The sequence below is a fragment of the Phaseolus vulgaris genome, chromosome 7 (genome assembly GCF_051622355.1).
Source record: "Phaseolus vulgaris cultivar YP4 chromosome 7, ASM5162235v1, whole genome shotgun sequence".
In the NCBI taxonomy this organism is placed as follows: Eukaryota; Viridiplantae; Streptophyta; class Magnoliopsida; order Fabales; family Fabaceae; genus Phaseolus; species Phaseolus vulgaris.
Genome location: NC_143504.1, coordinates 51,840,995 through 51,860,694, shown reverse-complemented (window position 1 = coordinate 51,860,694; position 19,700 = coordinate 51,840,995). Strand labels below are relative to the sequence as shown.

The 19,700-nt window shown below is 28.7% G+C and overlaps 1 protein-coding gene across 1 annotated transcript; it reads right to left on the bottom strand.

The window, feature by feature from the left end:
* Positions 1-2,694: 2,694 nt before the first annotated feature.
* Positions 2,695-9,410, bottom strand: LOC137830058 (kinesin-like protein KIN-14G). The gene is given in 19 exon segments (XM_090305331.1): positions 2,695-3,102; positions 3,240-3,697; positions 4,188-4,370; positions 4,492-4,655; positions 4,759-5,012; positions 5,282-5,488; positions 5,490-5,713; positions 5,813-5,919; positions 6,001-6,177; positions 6,272-6,367; positions 6,450-6,531; positions 6,751-6,882; positions 7,000-7,077; positions 7,229-7,297; positions 7,441-7,512; positions 7,617-7,853; positions 7,969-8,112; positions 8,273-8,439; positions 8,884-9,410. Coding segments are annotated over 19 exon segments (3,078 nt in total). The 5' UTR covers positions 9,002-9,410; the 3' UTR covers positions 2,695-2,993.
* Positions 9,411-19,700: the final 10,290 nt, after the last annotated feature.

Here is a 19,700-nt window from a genome sequence, read left to right as displayed (position 1 = left end):
TTTTATGTTTCGAAAACTTGACAGCTAACATTGATAAAAGAAAATAATCCTAGTTAGTATTGGGTAAAAGTTTTCTTTATTTTAGTTGATACAAATTGAAAAAAAAATGGTTCACATTAGTAAAACAAATTGACATATATTGGGAACGTTATATATACTTATATATGATATATATATATATATATATATATATATATATTATAAACTAGTATATTATATTTTTTGGTACGTTACACTTACAATAAATTATTAAAAAAAATAATAAAGTAATTTTTGGTTAATATTGTGAAATAAAATTTGAAATTAAACATTACCTTTTGTTAAAACTTTAGACAAGATAAATAAAGAATATATTAACTAGAATTTACAAAAATTATAAAATTTATTATATTTATAGTATGCCTTGTGTCCGGATTATAACATATTATAAATTTATAATAATTATAATTTTCTTGAATTAATAGGTGACGAAACACTAATTTAAAGTTTGATAATTTTATCCTATCTTTTCAGGATAAGATTGAAGTTTTTATGGCTATTTCATTAATTAAATACTTAACTTGTCTAGTGAGAGATTCGTCTAAAGCTTTAATGAAAAATAATATGTTGGATTTAAACGTGATTAAGTTTTTTGGTATTAATAGTGATAAAAAATTTCGTCATCTTCATGTTATATGAGAGTTTTATTCACGAGACTGAGTTAAAATTAACACTAATGGGACTGCAAGGGTATCCTAGATTTACTACTTGTGGAGGTCTTTTTCGTGAAAGTATGGAGAAGTTTATTGGTGCTTTCTTTGCGTTTTTCTTGAATTTCAAACTGCTATGGTTGCTGAGTTTTATGGAGTTATACATGTTACGGAGCAAAAGATGGACTTACTAATGTCTAACTTGAATATGATTATCCCTTTGCCTTAGTTTGTGTTGTGTTTACTGTTATGACTAATGTTTCGTGAATGTTTCATTTGTCTTAATTATTGTAAAAAAAATCAACTATAGTCTATGTATCATTTTTGTTAGCATATGAGTTTTGGTTTAGTCCCCCATATTTTTGTATTTTCTTTATTTTTTTTTTCATGTGATGACAGATGGTTGTTGTTTAAAGTGTCAGCCTAACTGAGATGTCAAGTTGCATAGTAATGTCTAAAATGAAAACTTTTATATATATATATAAAAAAAATTCTCTAGATAGAAGACTATAATATTGTAACAATAAATTCTTACATAACAAAAGTTAATGTTTCATGAATTTATTTGAATTTACTTACAATTTTTTTTAATAACTTTATTCATTAAATTATAACAATTGAATATATTTATTATTTAAAAGACAAATTGTATATATTAAAAGTTGAAATTTGTTATATAAATGTAATTTTTATTTCTAAAAAAAGAAGTTATTAATTATTTTGAAATATTTTTAATTTATTTATTTTATTAAATAAATAAATATTTTTTTAAAAAGATGAATAATTACACTTTTTTCTTTTGAGAAAAAATTACTATTATTATAATAAGTATTGAAATAAAAAATATATTATTAAATTATAAAAAAATAATTTTTAATTTTGTTGTATGTAATTTGTGTAGGTGATTGTTGATTATGTATATAGCTGCCAAGTTTTAATTATAAATTATTTTATATGCTTGTTAAAATCTTGATACTTAAATAAACATTAATTTAAAAATTAATTTAAATTTTTTATTAATAATAAAAATTATTTTATCAATAACTTTTGTAGTATTTAAAATAGTATATAACTTAGTTAATATATTAATTAATTAATTTTTATTTAATAATTTGTTTTTAAATTGATTTTTATTTAATAATTTTTTTAATGATAATATTTGTTTAATGAATTTTCTTTAGGTGAACGAATGTTTTAAAAAGTGTTGTCACATAGAACAAAATAAGATTTTATATTTTACAATTCTCTTGTTTAAGTTCTCGTCCATTTCTTTCTAAGGTGAAGTGTGGGACTCCTTCTCATCATCCATTCTTACTAAATTATGTTTTATCTTTTTATTGAAATGAAGAAAAAATCTTTGCTCTCATTCTCCATTATCCTTCTTTCTTATTTGATAGAGGAGAGTATGAACTAGGTTTGTCATTTTTGAAATTTCACCTTAATTTTTAATTAAATAATTTTATTTAACTTTAAATTCGACTGAAATAAGAAAAAATGAGATTGGATCAATCTAATTCTACAATGCGATACATCAATGTTTTATCATTATATATAGTTAAATTATAAAATAAAAAAATATAAAAAAGTTACACTGTATTTTATAAATAAATATCTCAAAATTAGAAAAATATTATAAAAACATTATGTTATACTGGTTTTTATGAAATAAATTTTATTTTATTAATATAAAGTAGTTAAAAGACATATATATATATATACACTAAAATAAAAGTGAGTTAATAATACGGTCTAAAACACATTTCAAAATCATTCTAAAAAATAATAAAAACATAAACACTATTAGAGAAGTTTTAATATTAATTAGTCACGTTAAAAAGATTAACTTTACCTATACCAACAACTTTCACTGTGTTCCAATAACCCTCCAACCCTCTCCACTGTCCTGAACCAAACCCTTCATTTGTTCACATATTTATATACAAAAGTTAGCCAATATAATGTCGTGGGAAACAGAGTTAAACTGCAGCGAAGCACAAAAGCAAAATTATGAACCTGCGTCTTTCTGTTCTTTATTCTCCTTTCCATTCATCAATCTTCTAGTTCTAGTGCAACAAGGGGCACAGGAAACTAAAGGTGGGGTAGTTTTCTTACAAAAACCAGGTTTGTATAAAATGATGGGTTGGAATGGAACTCATCATGCTCACCACTGGAAAAACACAGGTAACTATTTTAATGCCCCTCTAATGAAAAAAAAACCTTTCTCTGCGCAACTAAATTATAGATACACAAACCCAAACAAAAATGTTAGGGTGGTGAAGCAACCAAATATCTTGAGCAGCTTTCTCATTTGGCATTTCCAGTTCTTCTTTTAGCTTGTAGATGCTTTCTCTGTTGACTAACTACGGTGGGTTGTCTCCTTGATGATGAAGGAGACAATGACGGGATCGTACTCCTTGTTCACACACACAAAAAAGATATAAGAAGTGGAATAAAAAGTTAGTCTCAGTTACTGAATAATACGTATGATCCTTTGACAAGAACAAAAGTATATCATGAAGTGAAACACCTAGCTAGCCCAAATATGAATACCTGTTTTCTTGGTTCTTGGTTTCTCTTGGATGTGCTGATTTTTTTGTTCTAGCTGCTACTCCGTTGGAAAGAGAGGTTGTTTTAGGCACGTGTGCATGTGATTGCCAACTCTTGTCTGATTCTGAACTTTCACTGGTTGCTAACTCAAGCTCATCACAGTCATTTGTGGTGGCCACTTCCGTGCATATTTTGGAAGGGTCCGAAAGAAATGTGGGACTTAGCATTGGAGAAGATGACCGTTTGCTTTCTGTGTCACAGTCTCCCACGTGGTTATTTTCAGTACTTAAGCCGTCATTCCTTTTTTTTGTACTCTTACCAAGAGAATCCCCAGAAACCAATTCCTTATTATCCTCATCTCCATTTTCCTCTGCATGATATGACCAAGGTGGTGAGTTCCTAATTTCCAAGGGCTCAAGGCTTCCTCTTTTCGTGAGCTTCCGGGTAGCCCTTTTCTTGTCCTACAAAACCATTTTTCAGAGAACTTATGCGTGACATTAATTAATCGCTGGTTTTGACAAAGGGCATTCGTTCACATACTATTCTTTGTATTTAATTTTTGTGCACTACCAAGGTAAAAAGTTTCACGGTATCAATCAATGAATAAGAAATTACTGTGATAGATACTAAGGTGATTATTATAAAAGTCAAGAAAAAACTAAATTATTGTGATGATACACTTTATGATTGAATGACAATAAAAACTCTTCACACATTCTATGCATGAACCGTTACTGTTGTACTTTTAGATGCCCATTTTAGGATCATTATGTCCAAAGATGAGATTACTAAATATGTGAGTAGATCAGCTAATTCTGTGTTCAAGATAGCTTGTCACAATCAGTTTACTGTCAAAATTTTCGGGAGGAAATGAGAGTCATCTCTAAAAATAAAGTTATAGCATAGATGCATTAAATTAATTTCTTGGAGTTACGGTTGACAACACGTTACCTCCACCGTGCTACTGGAATCTTCCCTTGGTGGCTTACGATTTCCATGAGACGAAGTAGGTGACCGTGCAATGGAAGACAATTGAGATTTGGACTTTGGAGTTTCAGTAATGCTATTTGCAGACTGATGAAATTGTTCCAATTCTCCATCCTTCCTGGCTGAGGCTGCCTTCAGACTCGCAATCTGACAAAGAAGGCAGTAGAAACATTCATGTTGAAAATGCGCAATGTGCAGATACAGTGATATACGCACCCATTAATTTAGTGTACTAATTGTTTAAGAACACGGACAAAATTGTAAGAACCTGTTCTTTAAGCTCTTTGACCTCTGAACTATCTTTGTTAGCTCGAGCAGCACCAAGTTCAATTGTGGATACCCTTTCTGCGAACTTCAATGTACTGATTGTTTCTCCAATGGCATCTGGCTCGGGACTAACATGAACAAACATGAGTGTCTTTGCTTGGCCTCCTGGTACATATAAACAAATCACCTCCTTAACAGATAACACCTAAGTGAAGACAAACCGTAGTAATTGAAGGAATTATATAATATAAAAGCAATGAAAGCATACCGAGAGAATCTTGAAGTAGCTGAGTAAGTTTGCTGTTCCTATAAGGAACGTGTGATTGCTTTTGGGCAAGTGAAGCAATTACATCTCCTAAAGCAGCAAGCGACTTGTTAATATGTTGAGCCTCCTTCAGCCTATCTCCTGTGACCTCAGATTTATCAACCCTTTCACTTCCTGCCAAGTCAACTAAGTGGATACAACCACGAAGACTGTTCCCTGATGCAAGCTCTCTTCCTTGAACATGAACTGTCAAGCAGCTGCAATCATATAGCATTATAAGTAAGTACCAATTAATATTGTGATGGAAAACGTGAATGGTCAAAAAAAGGACCAAAATGTGTTAATAGTCTAGCCCACTAAAACGGGATGCTAGTTTTTCCACCAACTGAAATGGTAATGAGAAAAATACAACGTTCAAAATCTATAATGAAGTTACCAAGACTACTTTTTCTTTTTTTGGGTCATGTTTTTGAAAGGAAATCAATGCTTTAAGTTGAAGAATTGAAGAGATAAACTTAGTATGTACCTATGAGAACGGCTACTCCGATCATTCATGGCAGTAGCACTAACTGCTCGGTTCTTTTGTCCCAAGTTCATTAAATTTAAGACTTCGGAAGTGGATGAAACAGGAACAAGGTTTGCATCGGGCACATTAATGCCATTATGAGAACTGTTGCGAATTTCTAGTGTATGAAGTGTTAAAGGGTCACAGACATGAGCAATATAATCACTAATCCAGTATAAAGAAAGCAACTAGTTTAGTATAGAGAAAAGGATATCTTTTGTTAGCACTGTCTGTCGTTAATAGGTCTCTGACTTGTTCATTGTAAATCTCAAGCATCTGAACAGATATATCATAGTGAATGGTGTCTTTTCTCTGCTCTGAGAGATGGAAAAGATCTTTCAGTGCGCGGTAGTTGACACCCACCGTTTCCTCGGTATAGTTGTCTGGTCCAGACTGTATCAATACAAAGATGCAATAAGACAGTTATTACTTGTAAGTTAGATGCAGAAAACATAGAGGAAGCAACAAGATGGTCTAGTCTAAATTCCTCACCATAGTGTGTGTTTTTCCTGATCCTGTCTGACCATAAGCAAATATACACACGTTGAAGCCATCAAGAACCGAACGAATCAGTGGTTGTGTATCTGAGAAAACCTCCGCTACAGAAAACAAAAAAGCAACCATGAGAAAAACATATGGAGTGACAATAACTTTTATGGAAGGACAACAGAAAGACCAACCTTGGGTTGAAGAAGGACCAAAGACTCTGTTGAAATTAAATGTCTTCTTCCCGTCTTTCCCGTGTTTGGATGGCACTATGAGTGAGATACTTCCTTCATCTATGTTACTGACAGGGCATTGATGATTTGGTTGGGCACCTTTTGAGGGACGAACTCTACAGTACACCCTAATATTTCCTATCGTCGTATCAAATTTGGTTTATTAGTCATATTCAGAATTTGTGGATATAAAGGGAGAAAATTGTTTAGACTCTGACCACTTGAGTTTTACCTTTCAGGTCTTGCAATTGATTATATAACTTGCGGTTTTCTTCAAGAATTTTCTGATATCCTGAAGCAGCAGAAGCTAGGCCATGCAGGTGTTTACCTATTAAGGGTAGGTAGTAATCAGCTAGACTATATAGATGTTTTTGTAAAAAATGTTGGATATTTTAAAGCATTATACGTACTTAGATAGATCATATCTTCCTGGTATTTATGTTGCAGAACCTGCATTCCTGTTTTTGTTTGATGAACCATCATTTTCAATTCCTAAGGATTGTCAACATCAAATTGGTTACTTTATCTTATGCGCAGTGCATAACGGAAGCAGTGTTTTAACTTATTCCGGGTCCATGAGGAATAGACTTCCTAGAAAAACTCTAGAGTCAAACCATTCAATCTAGCTCTAGTTGCATGTTTATATGGTATCGTATTAGACTTATACACGGTGTAAGTGTGGTTATTTGATATTATTCTGGCACGAGTTACCTGGACGTTCTCGTTTTGGTGCTGAAATAACTCTAGCTGCTTAAAATTCTGGCTGTTTGGTTCTTCATCGACATTGTACTTCGCATCATCACATTCCTTTTGTTTAACCTCTACATCTTCATCTTCTTCCATCTTAATAATTGATTGAACAGAAAACTAAGTTACATAAAGTTGCATCATAATACCAAGCAATATATGAATACGATTGCATGAGCATTTTTCAGAAGTCTCTTGAAATCTTAGATTTACCTCTTCACCATTACAAGCAGATTTCACATTGGAATCCTCTGCTTCAGGCAGTGCCTTATAGTCTTGAGTTGTTTTGAACTGCAATAGTAAAAATTTTGACATAAAATTCAGTGAGACTCTTGACTCAAGTTTTGTGAGGAGACATTCAAACCGAAAAAGGATGAAAATTTTCTTTTTGATTGGTGACACTAATGAGGTTGAATTTTGCCACAAAATAGAGAAAGCACACCATTTCTTGTTGGATTAGCAAGCGTTGTTCAAACTCCTCCATGACTTTGCTAAGTAGAGACTCTACCACCTGTAATAGCAACAGACATTAGCTCTTTAGTGGAGAGTAAATTTAAAATGAAATAAAAAGGTAAAAACTGAAAAACTCAAGTTAGAATGAACTACAGAACAATAAATTGTATATTGAAGCTAAGGATAAGCAGTAACGCTTACAATGGGAATTTCTTCTTGCTTCTTATCAGATAAAATTTCACGAATTAGTAAATTCAAGGAGGGTATAGAACCCTGCAAATACCAATCCAACCAAAAACCTCAGACAGATGCTATATTCATTCTCCACATGTAGACACAAAAGCAAAAGATGATTATAAATGATAGTACTCTCTAACCCCTTCACTGTTTGTAGAAATATAATTCAGTAACCCATCTTTATCGCCTAACGTAATACCCTTTGACAAAGACCTCATGAATGGTTCTGAGATTTTCCTCAGAATAGGTGGTTTAGCATTGGTAGGTGGCTTTGGATTCCCACCATATTTCCATGACCCATTTTTTCCTCCCAGTTTCCATTCACTGTAACACTTCAGTGCTAAAACACAATTCACTATCCTCGAAGATTTTCCTCCCTGTACATGGAAGAAAAAAATGTTAAAGTTGAATAAGATTGAATTATATTAGTGCAGCATTGAGTGATTTGAATCAATCGAAGTAATGAATAGAAATGAACTATCTTAACCTCACCTGTTCTAAATCAGACACTTCAAAGGTGGGAAGCCCCATTTCTTCCACAGTCACTAGAAAATTCCTTACATTTTCAAAGTATTGGTAAGCAGACAGAGCTGCCCCATCAGGAATGATAACACTATCGCAGGGGACTTCAACTACCTAACAATACAGGTTCAATCATTGTCATTTGTCAGAGAGTAATAATGATATTGATTGATATCCAATGTCAACAACATGCATGCATAAATAATACTAAGAGGGCAGAAGAACTATAATCTAGATTTCAATTTCATAAACAGAAGGGAACATACATACACACCTTGGGCAGTGCTCCGGGTTGAATTTTGTTAAGAGCATTGCAGAGGACAATGCCACTACGTAATGCAATCCTGAAATCCTCTTCAGTAGGCTCATCTGGAATGTCTTTCCCTCCAACGACTCCAACTGTCTTTCTCAGCCACCCAGCTGCTTCATTCCTTCTCGAGGCTGCAATACCACTCACTAGTCTTAGTTTCATGCATTCTAACAACTATCAAACTTGTATTTTTTTGTTGTGATGCCATCAACATATAGGGTTTACTACAACCAATCAAAAGAACCACAAAACTAGTGATTCCTTAAATGCATTTGCTATTGATATCCAATCAGAATCAGAATTTCACTTCAATAACTTGTATTTGATGTTTAATGAAATCCTTTATTTTGCATATTAACATTAACGACATGAAACTTAATCTGATTGAAAATAACACCAAAGTATCCAAATTCTGTATTTCAAATTTTAAAAAAAAACACACACACACACACACACACAAAAAAAAGTGTCATTCACTCTAGGCAAAAAACCAACGTTGTCAATGGATTGAATGTGAACATTGCCTGAAAAAAAAGAAATTAAGAATGGAAAAGAACGAGAAAGAGGATATGTACAAGCTTCTTCAGCCTTCCTTGATGCCAAGTGAATGTCGCTTAAGCGGCTTCCGTGCGTCTGAAGAACATCTTCGATGACAGATACAACAGAGAATGACAAGGCTAGCTCTGGCGCCATGACTTGGCTGAACCAACACCAACTCAAAAACAAGAACAAAAATTCCAACCAGATTCTAATTCCAATCTAAGTATAATCCAAGGCTTCCATGAAGAACTTCGATCATTGTGAAAAAGAAAGCATAGTTTAGCTAAATTCTGAGGGAAAGCCAAAAAGAATGAACCTGTTGCACCCTGTGATTCTGAGAAGAGCTGCTGCAGAATCACAGAGAAAGGCAAAGAATTGTAGAAAGTAGAGAGAAAATGTGTATTGAAAATTTTCTCTCACTTTCTGAGGGCAATTTTTTCTTTGTTGGTGTAGTTTCCCGTTTCTAATATTGACGTGAAAAAGCTACACCAAACCTGGTTCCGAGCCTCTCGCCTACTCACTTGATGGTTTACATTGAAGGGTGGGAAAAACATCAGTTTCTAGTTTATATCTCACTCTTCTCTCAAATATGTAATAACTAATATTTGCATGTAAATATGGTAAGAAAATGCTAATTATTTTTATGTCAAATTCTACATATTTATTAATTTTTATTTATTTATTATTATTATTACTATTATTATTATATTATGTACTTTCAACTGGACTTGATGATTAGATCGCTACCTTTTCGCCAATAAAGAAAAAACATCATAATAAAGTTGGTTGCAAAATATTCAATAAGTATAAAAAATAAATATTTATTAAGTTTACTCTAAAAAGCAAGAATTTCTTATATTGATAGCATAAAAAGGAAACATATTATTAGTGGTAATCGAATTCACTTTTTCAGCCAACTTGTTACAAGTAATTCTAAGTCTTAATGACGTCTATATATACATATATAATTTGTAATTATTTTAGTTAATTTAGTTTGTATACATTAATATTATAGGAGTGTTAAATTATGTGGAAAAAAATATTATTAGTTTTAATGAATCTTTGTGTTTTTTTATTTGTTGACAAAATTAAAACTTGCACTTCTTTTTTCAGTCAAGATGAAGAATAGTGACAATGAATGTTACAATTAAAATTTTATACATCTAAATTTGTTTTTCAAATGGGATGGAATTAAATAGTTGTAAAAAAAGTAATGTAATATTAATTGATGGTTGCTTTGAAAAACAGTTCTTTTTTAAGTAATATTTTAATGTCAGAATTTGTACAAAGAAGAATACTTTATGAGACCAATAAAGCTAATAATGCAATAATAGGGTGTTAATATTGCATCATTCTCTATATTTGAACATATATTAAATATTTATCTATATATGCACCAACATTTATATACCTATATACTTTAGTAAAATTAATGAGATAATCCTCATATATTGGAATAAGAAACAAAACAAAAATAGAAAAATATAAAATAAGGAAAAATTGAAATGCAAAATTTAGAAAGAAATAAAGTAAATAACATAATATTATAAAACCAATGAACCGGATCAAACTCGTCTATAACTGAATAGTTGGATCATTGAACTTATATATATATATATATATATATATATAATTATATACTGTGATTTCTCTCTTAAATTCATGTTATTGGATATATACAATAGACTTAATATATATAAAATAAAGAATAAAAATGTTATGAGATGAAGGTTTCAATCTTTCATTTCTTTTCCCGTTTCTCTTTTTTCTCTCTTTCTCTTCTTTTTTGTTTTTTCTTATAAAATAATAAGAAAAAACAGATTAAGAAGATAAATATATTTATCCCATTAAATTTTGAAATAGAGTATTGAGTTTTGAAAAAATAGTTTACTTTATTATTCATATACTAGTCGTTATGCATACCTTTGAAACATAAGAAAGATCTACTAGATAAAAAAAAATAAAAAATACACCACACAAAACAATATCCATGAAAATATATCATATATATAATAATAAAATAATTCATATTATTTATGATTAATTATTATTATCCTAATACAACTAATTTCTATAATTTGTGTTTGCCGTTGTTTTCTTAGTTTGAAGCTTTTACTGTTTTATTTATTTTTTAATTAGATGATAAATATATTCTTAAAAGATCCTCCTTTCTTAATTTTTTATAGTATTAAAACTTTTAGAAGTTTTCGACCATCTCTTTTATTTCTCTATTTTATCCATTTTATCATGATAAGCCAAACTCTAGACTACATCACTAATCCCTCCAATCTGTATTATTATCTCAGCACCAATGAAATTTGGTTATGGTTCTCGTACCTCCTGCTAACTGAGAGCAATTATCATGAATGAATGTGGTTTATGAAAACATCTCTACGATCGAAGAGCAAACTATATATGATTTGTTGAGGGAAGTCTTTCGCCACCACCCATTGGTGATCCTTTATATGAAACATGAAATTAGTCTAATCAGATGGTTTCTTGGCTTCACATGTGTGATAACGATTTCAATAGCTAAATCTATTATATGGTTATGTATTTGGAATGATGTGCGCAATAAGTTTTTTTGCAAGGTCATAATTTTTGCATTGCAACCTTACAAAAAGATATATGGGTTGAAGGAGGAAATATAACCATATCCGAATATACCATATTAATTTTATATATCTCATTTAGTAAAAGAAAATTGATATATTTTGTTAAATAAGATAATTGTTACACATATATTCAAATGATTGAATATTCTATTTATAAAGCACATAAAAAATATAAATAAAAAATAGATATCCATTCAATTGAAAAACTAAAATATTTATATGATATCATATGATCTAATATGTTGTTGTAGTAATAGATGTTTGTTGAAGTTTTCTTAAATTTCAAGCAATTTTTAAATAAAAAATTATTTATTTACTTCATTTTAATTGAGTTGGAATTTTGATAGAAATTAAAATTATGAAATTTATTTCATTATTAATTGTTGAAAATGATAGATGATAAGGTTGATCCCATGAATTTTTTATTTTTTTATTTATACAAAATGAAATATACAAAATTAACTAATATTGGTGCTGTTCAACCATTGTACTCTAAATATTAATTAGATATTAGAATTAGATGGATTAGTCTTGAAAGGAGTAACATTTTCTTAAACATTAATGAATGCAATATATTAGTAAATTTTACTGCTCCTTATTTGAATTTATAACATGGTAGAAAATCATGTTTTTTTGATAATGTTCATAGTAGAATTATAGATACTGGTGAGTGACAATATTTTTTTAAGAAAATAAAATTAATATATGGATTAAATAAAAAATAATGATGTGATTTATAATAGGTTGTTTAGTTAAAAGATGTAATTGGTTTATAATATATGATACTGTTAAAATGTTTGTAATTACTTTTATGATTTGAATAACTTATTTCTATTTTTATTGTTCTTATTTAAAAATACATTATTAAGAATAGACTAGGAATATAATATAGCACAAAATGAATGAATCTCCTTATATATTATTCATGTATTATGTTATATTGTGGGAATGCTAGTTTTTATAATATAAAGTTGAAAAAGTATATTTTCTAGTTCACATTAAAAGATAGTTTCTCTTCTTTTGCAATAGTTAGTTTAAGTTATTTTTTTCATCCATATTTTTTTTTCTATTTTAATGTAATTTTAAGTGAGTTATCAAATGATAATTCTTTTCAGCTTTCTTATTTTAATAGACATTTATATATTATTATATTTTTTTCTTTTCATATTACTTAAATTAAGGATATGCTAAAAAAATATGTACAATCTTAAAATTAAAAGAATAACAAATAAAAAAGAACAATTTTATTTTGTTAAAAAACCGATATTTAAAAAAGAATGGAGAAGTAACATTTACATTATACAAGGTTTCTGAAAATGTCTTTTATTGAATGTTAAATCATTTAATGTAGTAACACCTTAATGATTTAAACAAACATCCGAAAGATTTTTTTTCCCAGTACCAAATACAAATTAGTCATTTTTAAGATTTATATTTTCTAAAATTCATAATTCTAATGATTATAATTATGAGATATGAACACATCTCACCAAACACCCTCTCACAATTAGAAATTTTCATATTTAGTCAAACTTTTTCTACAAATATTTCGTGGAATCTTACTAAATCATTAAAGAATTGGGATCAAACTTATTTATTGTGAGTTTTAAAAAAAATCTAATAATTAATGTTTATGTTATAATATTAATCTAAATGGATTATTTTCATAGAGGGTTGAGATCAAAAGCTAGTTTGAAGTGAGTAGTTGTTAGTTAAGTAGGGTAAGTAGGAGTGAAGCTTTACTAAAGGTTGGGAACCCAATTTCCAACTAATGTACTTTTACTTATCTCAATCCAGATATTATTTCTTATCATAAGATCAATTGGAATCATTTATTTAATTTTTTTATATATATATATTTTATCAACAATAAAAAATCAATAAATGAGAAGCATTTTAAAGGTGGTCCAACCCTTATACATAAATAACACTACCATTCTTCTATCTAGAACCGCCTACCAGAATGCAAAAAAATATTAACAGATCATCCTCGTACCGTCCAAAGGATTCAGAACCCAATTCGAACCATTTATTATTTCCATTAATGTGTATTAATCAAATAATTATGAATCTTCAAACCTTAAATAAAGTACTAAGAAAGAAGGCCCTACATTTGGGGTTGGGTTTCCACCCACATATTGAAGACATTCAAAAAGTACTGCAACCATTCTAATTGGTCCCAAGCCAAAGAACAATTTATTTCATAAACTAAATGCATATGATTTGGTCGAAAAGATTTGGCCATTTGATGTGAATGATCAAGTAATCTTGTTGACCAGGAACACTGTTCATTCATTCCCCTTTTGTTATTAAACTATTATGCTATAGAAAGCTTGGTGGGTCTGGATTCATGTACGTCTTAAATCGATCTTCATATTATAGCTTTGGTACCATCATGGCATTCCTTTTTTAAATGTAGATCAATCCTTAAGTAAAGTTCTTGTGTTTAAAGGCATGATAAGGTTATATTTTCATGCAGACATAAAGCATAGCTGCATGGATTATTTATAAGTTTCCTCCAAGTTCATCACTTGTTGAGAACAAGAATATGGTCCCAAGATTTTGCTGGTTGGAGAGATTAGGCATGTGGGTATCAATTCCATAGGCAGCTTCACTAATTATTGAGTTAGACAACTCAACATTTACCTAACATGCTGCAAGAATAAAAAAGAGCAACTCAACATTGACAGATTTCAATCTGCATGTTGTCGTGAAGAAAGGAGAAACAGATTATAGTTCCAGCCTAAAGCTAATCATGTCCATTTCAACCTTCAACTCATCAACTCATCTTTTTGGTTATAAAATTTGAAAGCGATTTCCTACTTGGATTACAAATATGAATAGGATAGCTTTCAGATTAATTAACTTCAAAGATGAAGTGTTATCAAGCTTTCAAATCTTATATATATGCTTATTAAAAAGGAATTATATATTTTTGGATACTCTAATCAACTCTCATTACCATGTCCGACAGCAATGTCTTCAGGAGTTAATGACTCAAAGTTTGAATAAGCTGATTATCCAAACATGATCCATACACGATTATTCAATTTTTGGTTCCCTAAAACTAATACTCTTAGAAAATTATGTATCAAATTAATTTTTAACATTACATAACTTACTACCCAATATATAAACAATAAAATTAAAAGAAAAAATATGACGCGGCAGAAGTCGTGTCAAGTTGACACGACTTTAGTATGACAGGGCACAAGTCGTGGCAACACAACTTCAGTATGACATGGCAGAGTTGTATCTAATTGGGACGATTTGTGCATATGAAGTCGTGCCGAATTGACACGACTTGTCTAAATTTGTAAACTTTTTAAACGAACCTCATTTTGATAAAAAGCAAAAAAAAATAACCCCATCATGATCAAAATCTCAATATACACTCGGGCTGAAAAATATATCCTTTCCTTTTAAAGTTAGTTCTTCCATTAGTTTACATCTTCAATTACAAGTTATATTCACACATTCTTCTTACTTCTTGTCATGGACATCTTTTGTGATGTAAGTTAAAAACAGTAGAAAATAAAATGAGTAATGTTAACATTTCGTTCCTAAAAAATATAGGCATTTGAAAACAATGTTGTAAATATGGTGTTGGAGTCCAATGCTAGAAATGTAACATTATAGGACAGTGCTAGATGACATCCGAGCATCGTAAGATGTATATCAAATTCACCGATAAAGAAAAAGAAAAAGAAAGTTGGATTGACAATTACAGACCCATTCCTTGAAGCAATTGTCCAACAATAATTCATTACAACCATTAAAAATTTAAAATAATTAGTAGTTAAAATTTTTATAGTTAATGTTAATAAAAATTACTTTAAATATTAATAATTTTTAATTTATAAAATAATATATAAATTGATCAATATAATAATTAATTATCTTTAATATTAATTTTTAATTAGTGATAATTTCAAGATTTACTTAGTGTATAATGAGGATGATGACATCATTCGTCATTTATTTTGATTTTAGGTGATTTTAAAGTGATTTATATTTTATTATAAGCTTGATTAAGTTTCAAGTTTATAATAAATTTGAGTATTTTTAATTGAGTCTTATTTAAATTTTCTTTGTTTATTAAGTACTTACAATTTTTATACTTTTCAATTGAGTCTTTATGGTTTAATTTTTCTATTAAGTGGATGACTTAATTGTTACTTTAGACTCTGTTTGCATCTATGGATGTACTGTTCACAGGAAAAGAAATGAGAGGATATCAGTTGTTTGGATCCAGGGGATTTTGCATGGAAGATGAGGAGAGGATATAGCTGTGAGCATTAAATATTCTCTTCTTTTCAAAATGAAGAAATGTAGAGAAAAAACCACATCAGCATGTATTATTTCTGAATTTATCATAATTCATCTATAAGGGTTTTTAATATTAAAAATTAGTATTTTTTTTATTTATATACGATGTGATTTATTTTCTAATTTTATAGTATATATTTAACATTTTAATAAATTATTTGAAGTTCTCTTTTTAATTATTTTTTGTTGTTGTGTTTATATTAATATATTTTTTTATAATTATTATGTATGAGTTAGTAATTTATTTGATAATAGTTTTTTATGAAATTATTTTCTATTGTTAATTACGTTATATTTTTTTTGTGTATTTTTTATTTTTTATTACTATAGAGTTTTTAATAATAAAAAATATTATTTTTTATTTATATAAGATCTGATTAATTTTCTGATTTTTTTTTTTAGTTTTATAATGCAGGTTTAATATTTAGAAATTACTTGAAATTTTGTTTTTATTTAATTTGTTGAATACATTTTTTTTTAATTATAATTTTAAATTATATCTATTTATATTTAAAATATATTGGAATGCATTTGAATAACACTAACTTAATAGAGTTCAATATATTTTTATTATCATTTTACGTTTAATGTTTAGAATTTTTAACTTTAATTTATTATTTTTAAAATGTTTGAAAAGCATCAACTTTTTTTAATGATCTCTTTGTTTATTGTCATAAAACACATTCATTATTAATCTATTTAGTATGTATCTATATTTTATTGTAATGAATTCAATTATCCAATTAATATATATGTGCGTGATTTTTTTGTCATTTTTTAGAAACATAATTAATTAAAATGGTTTATAAGTTATGCGGGCCAAGAACACTAAACGCACTCCAATAACACCTCAAAATTAAAAATTGAACCATTACATACTCAAGATTAAACCTTAAACTCAGACTCTTTTACTTCCTTATGAAAATTCTCGATGCATGCATCTCAATTGAAAAGGTAAACAGAAATTGGAGAAAACCGTACCTTTAGAACTTAACAGTCATAGTAATTAGTTTGAAGATCAAAGGGTTACACGAAAGAGGAAGAATGATTGAAGGAAATGGTTTGAAGGGTGAAAGAAGAAAGAGGTGTATTTGGAGAAGAAAAAACTCTTATAATTTTCTATTTGTACCCCAACATCACTCAGCTCATTGCCCATATTCTTTTTTCTCCTTTTCAACTCAAACCAACTCTAAAACCCATATATTATAATTTTCCACAATTCCCCCAAATCCAATACTGTCAAAACCAATCTACGGACAAATATACAAAACAAGGATAAAGTGTTTAATAGGAAAAATGAGAAAGAAAACATACATTGCATGACATGACATGACAATGATGAAACCTCATCAAGTTCATGAAGTGAAGAAGAAAATTTATGTCTTATGACTACATATGAATCATCCAAAAGCAATCACAAAGAAGTGAATAAGCAAATTTATGTCTTATGGTTGGATATGAATCGTCCAACAACAATGTAAGTTCTAATTCTTCTGGAAGTTTTGAAAATTAGAGTAAGTTATTACAAGCTTGTAAAGAAACACATGAATAAGCAAATACGTTGGCAATTTCTAATATTTGACTTAAGGGGTTAAATAATTGTCTAGAAAATAAAGTTAGTACATTAGAAGAAGAATTATGAGTTGCTAAAACTGATTTAGAAAACTTATAAATAAGTTACAATTTTTTTGTGCAATTGTACTGAAAACTCAAAGAATGATAAAAATTGTATTTTTTTAAAATAAAGTTCGATATCTTTTAAAAACTCTAACCAAGTTTTCAATAGGAAGAAGTAACTTTGAAGATGTACTAGTTCTTAAAATTGTGTTTTTGAGGGAGTTAATATTAGTTTCATACCAACTTTTCAGAACAAAGTTAAAAAATGTAACAATTTTTTCTTAAAAAATTCTAGCACTTCTTCATTTACCACTTGTTTTTATTGTATGGGAAGAGTTCATAATGCTAAAAATTGCATAATTAGAAAATATGATGTGCCTGATGATCTAATTAAATGGATGTCAAAAAGGTGCAAGAGAAAATGTTAAAAAATGCTAGACCCAAATTAATAACGATACCACATTCTGTTAGTTAATTTGTTTTGCAGGAACTCTTGATAGTCAAGAAGAAATTGTGATATTTGGACAGTGATTGTTCAATACATATTATGATTGGAGATATTTTTAAGTTTGTGATTCTATTACTTCAACTTAAAAGATATGTTACATACGAAAAAAGAAAAGGCAAAATATTGGGCAGAGGTGATAATAGGAAACAATTCTTCAATCATCATTCAAAATGTACTGTTTGTAGAAGGTTTGAAACATAGTTTGCTAAGCATTAACTATCTACATGACAAATGACATAAAATTGTTTTTGAACCAAATTTGTTTTTTAATTTGTGATATTGCATTAGATAAAATTTTGCTTCATGAAAAGAGAATTAATAACGTTTCCATGTTAGACATTAACCATGCTACATCAATAAGTAAATGTTTGTTATTTAAGAATAAGTGAATGTTTGTATCTAAGAATGATGATTTATGATTATGGCATAGGAGATTAATTTCTAAGTAATTAGTTATATGACTTCCTAAACTCAAGTTTGAAAATAACAAAATTTGTTAAGCATATCAAAGAGAAAACAAATTAAAATTTATTTTAAAATAAATAATTTTGTTTCAACAAAAAGACTTCTTGAACTACTTTATATGGATTTCTTTAGACCTTCCAGAACCATGAGTTTGGGGGAAAATTACTATGCTTTGATTCTTGTTGATGATTTCTCTATATACACCTGGACACTATTCATTACATCCAAAACTGATTCTTTCTTTGTTTTTAAAAAGCTTGACAAAATTCTTGAAAATGAAAGTAGTTTCCATATTAACTCTATTAGAAGTGATCATGGGGAGAATTTCAAAATAAAAAATTTTAATGTGTTGTGAAAAGAGAGGCATAATTCATAATTTCTCTGCACCTAGAACTCCACAACAAAATGGAGTAGTATAACAAAAAAAAACAGGTCTTTAGAAGAACTTGCAAGAATCATATTAAAACTTTGTTTGACAATTTGTTCAACTATTTTTCTAATAGATTGAAATGACTTATCTTCTTTAAAGGCTTTATCAATTTGTTTTAACATGAAACTATGATTCAATATGTGTATTTCATTAATAAATAATTTCATTATTTCAAATATTTAGTCTATTAGACCTCACGCATACTTCTATATAACTCTTTGAAAACATTTTGATATTAGTGAAAATTTTGTGAGAAAGAACTTTTTCCTAAGAGTTATAATTTTGAATTTGGAAAGCAAATTCTTGGAGCTTTCTTTTAGCTTAAGATCTTTCTGGTCAAGAAATAATCATATCTGTTGTATTCAGTTTAGGTGTAATAACTTAACTAAATAAATTGCTTAATAGTTGTCAGATAGATTGCTTGTGTTTCACTAAATAGGATGTTCACTGTAATTTTCTTTAATAGGGTTTTACAATATTATGTTGAACCATTTCTTGTAGGGTGAAAAAAATTGTTCTTGATCTTTTGTCAAAAATTTGTTTTAGTGTAGACTTAACTGGGGCAGCAACTAGATATAACTTTATAAAATAGTGAACTAGTATACAAATTTTATATATTTTTTATCTGTTAAAAGATTATTGGTGAAAATTTCAATATGTTGATTCAGTAAAGACCGAATCTAATTTCTTAAATTTGCAAAATGTTTTTAAAGTTCACCCTCTCTCTTAAATTTGTCATTATTTCTTACAAATATAATATTCATCAATATGGAGATGAAATTTTCTACGACCTTTCCTAATTGCAATAAATAAATTGACAATTGATAACACGCAAGGAAAATTGACTGATACACTTGTAAGCAAGAACAAGAACATTACAACTATATA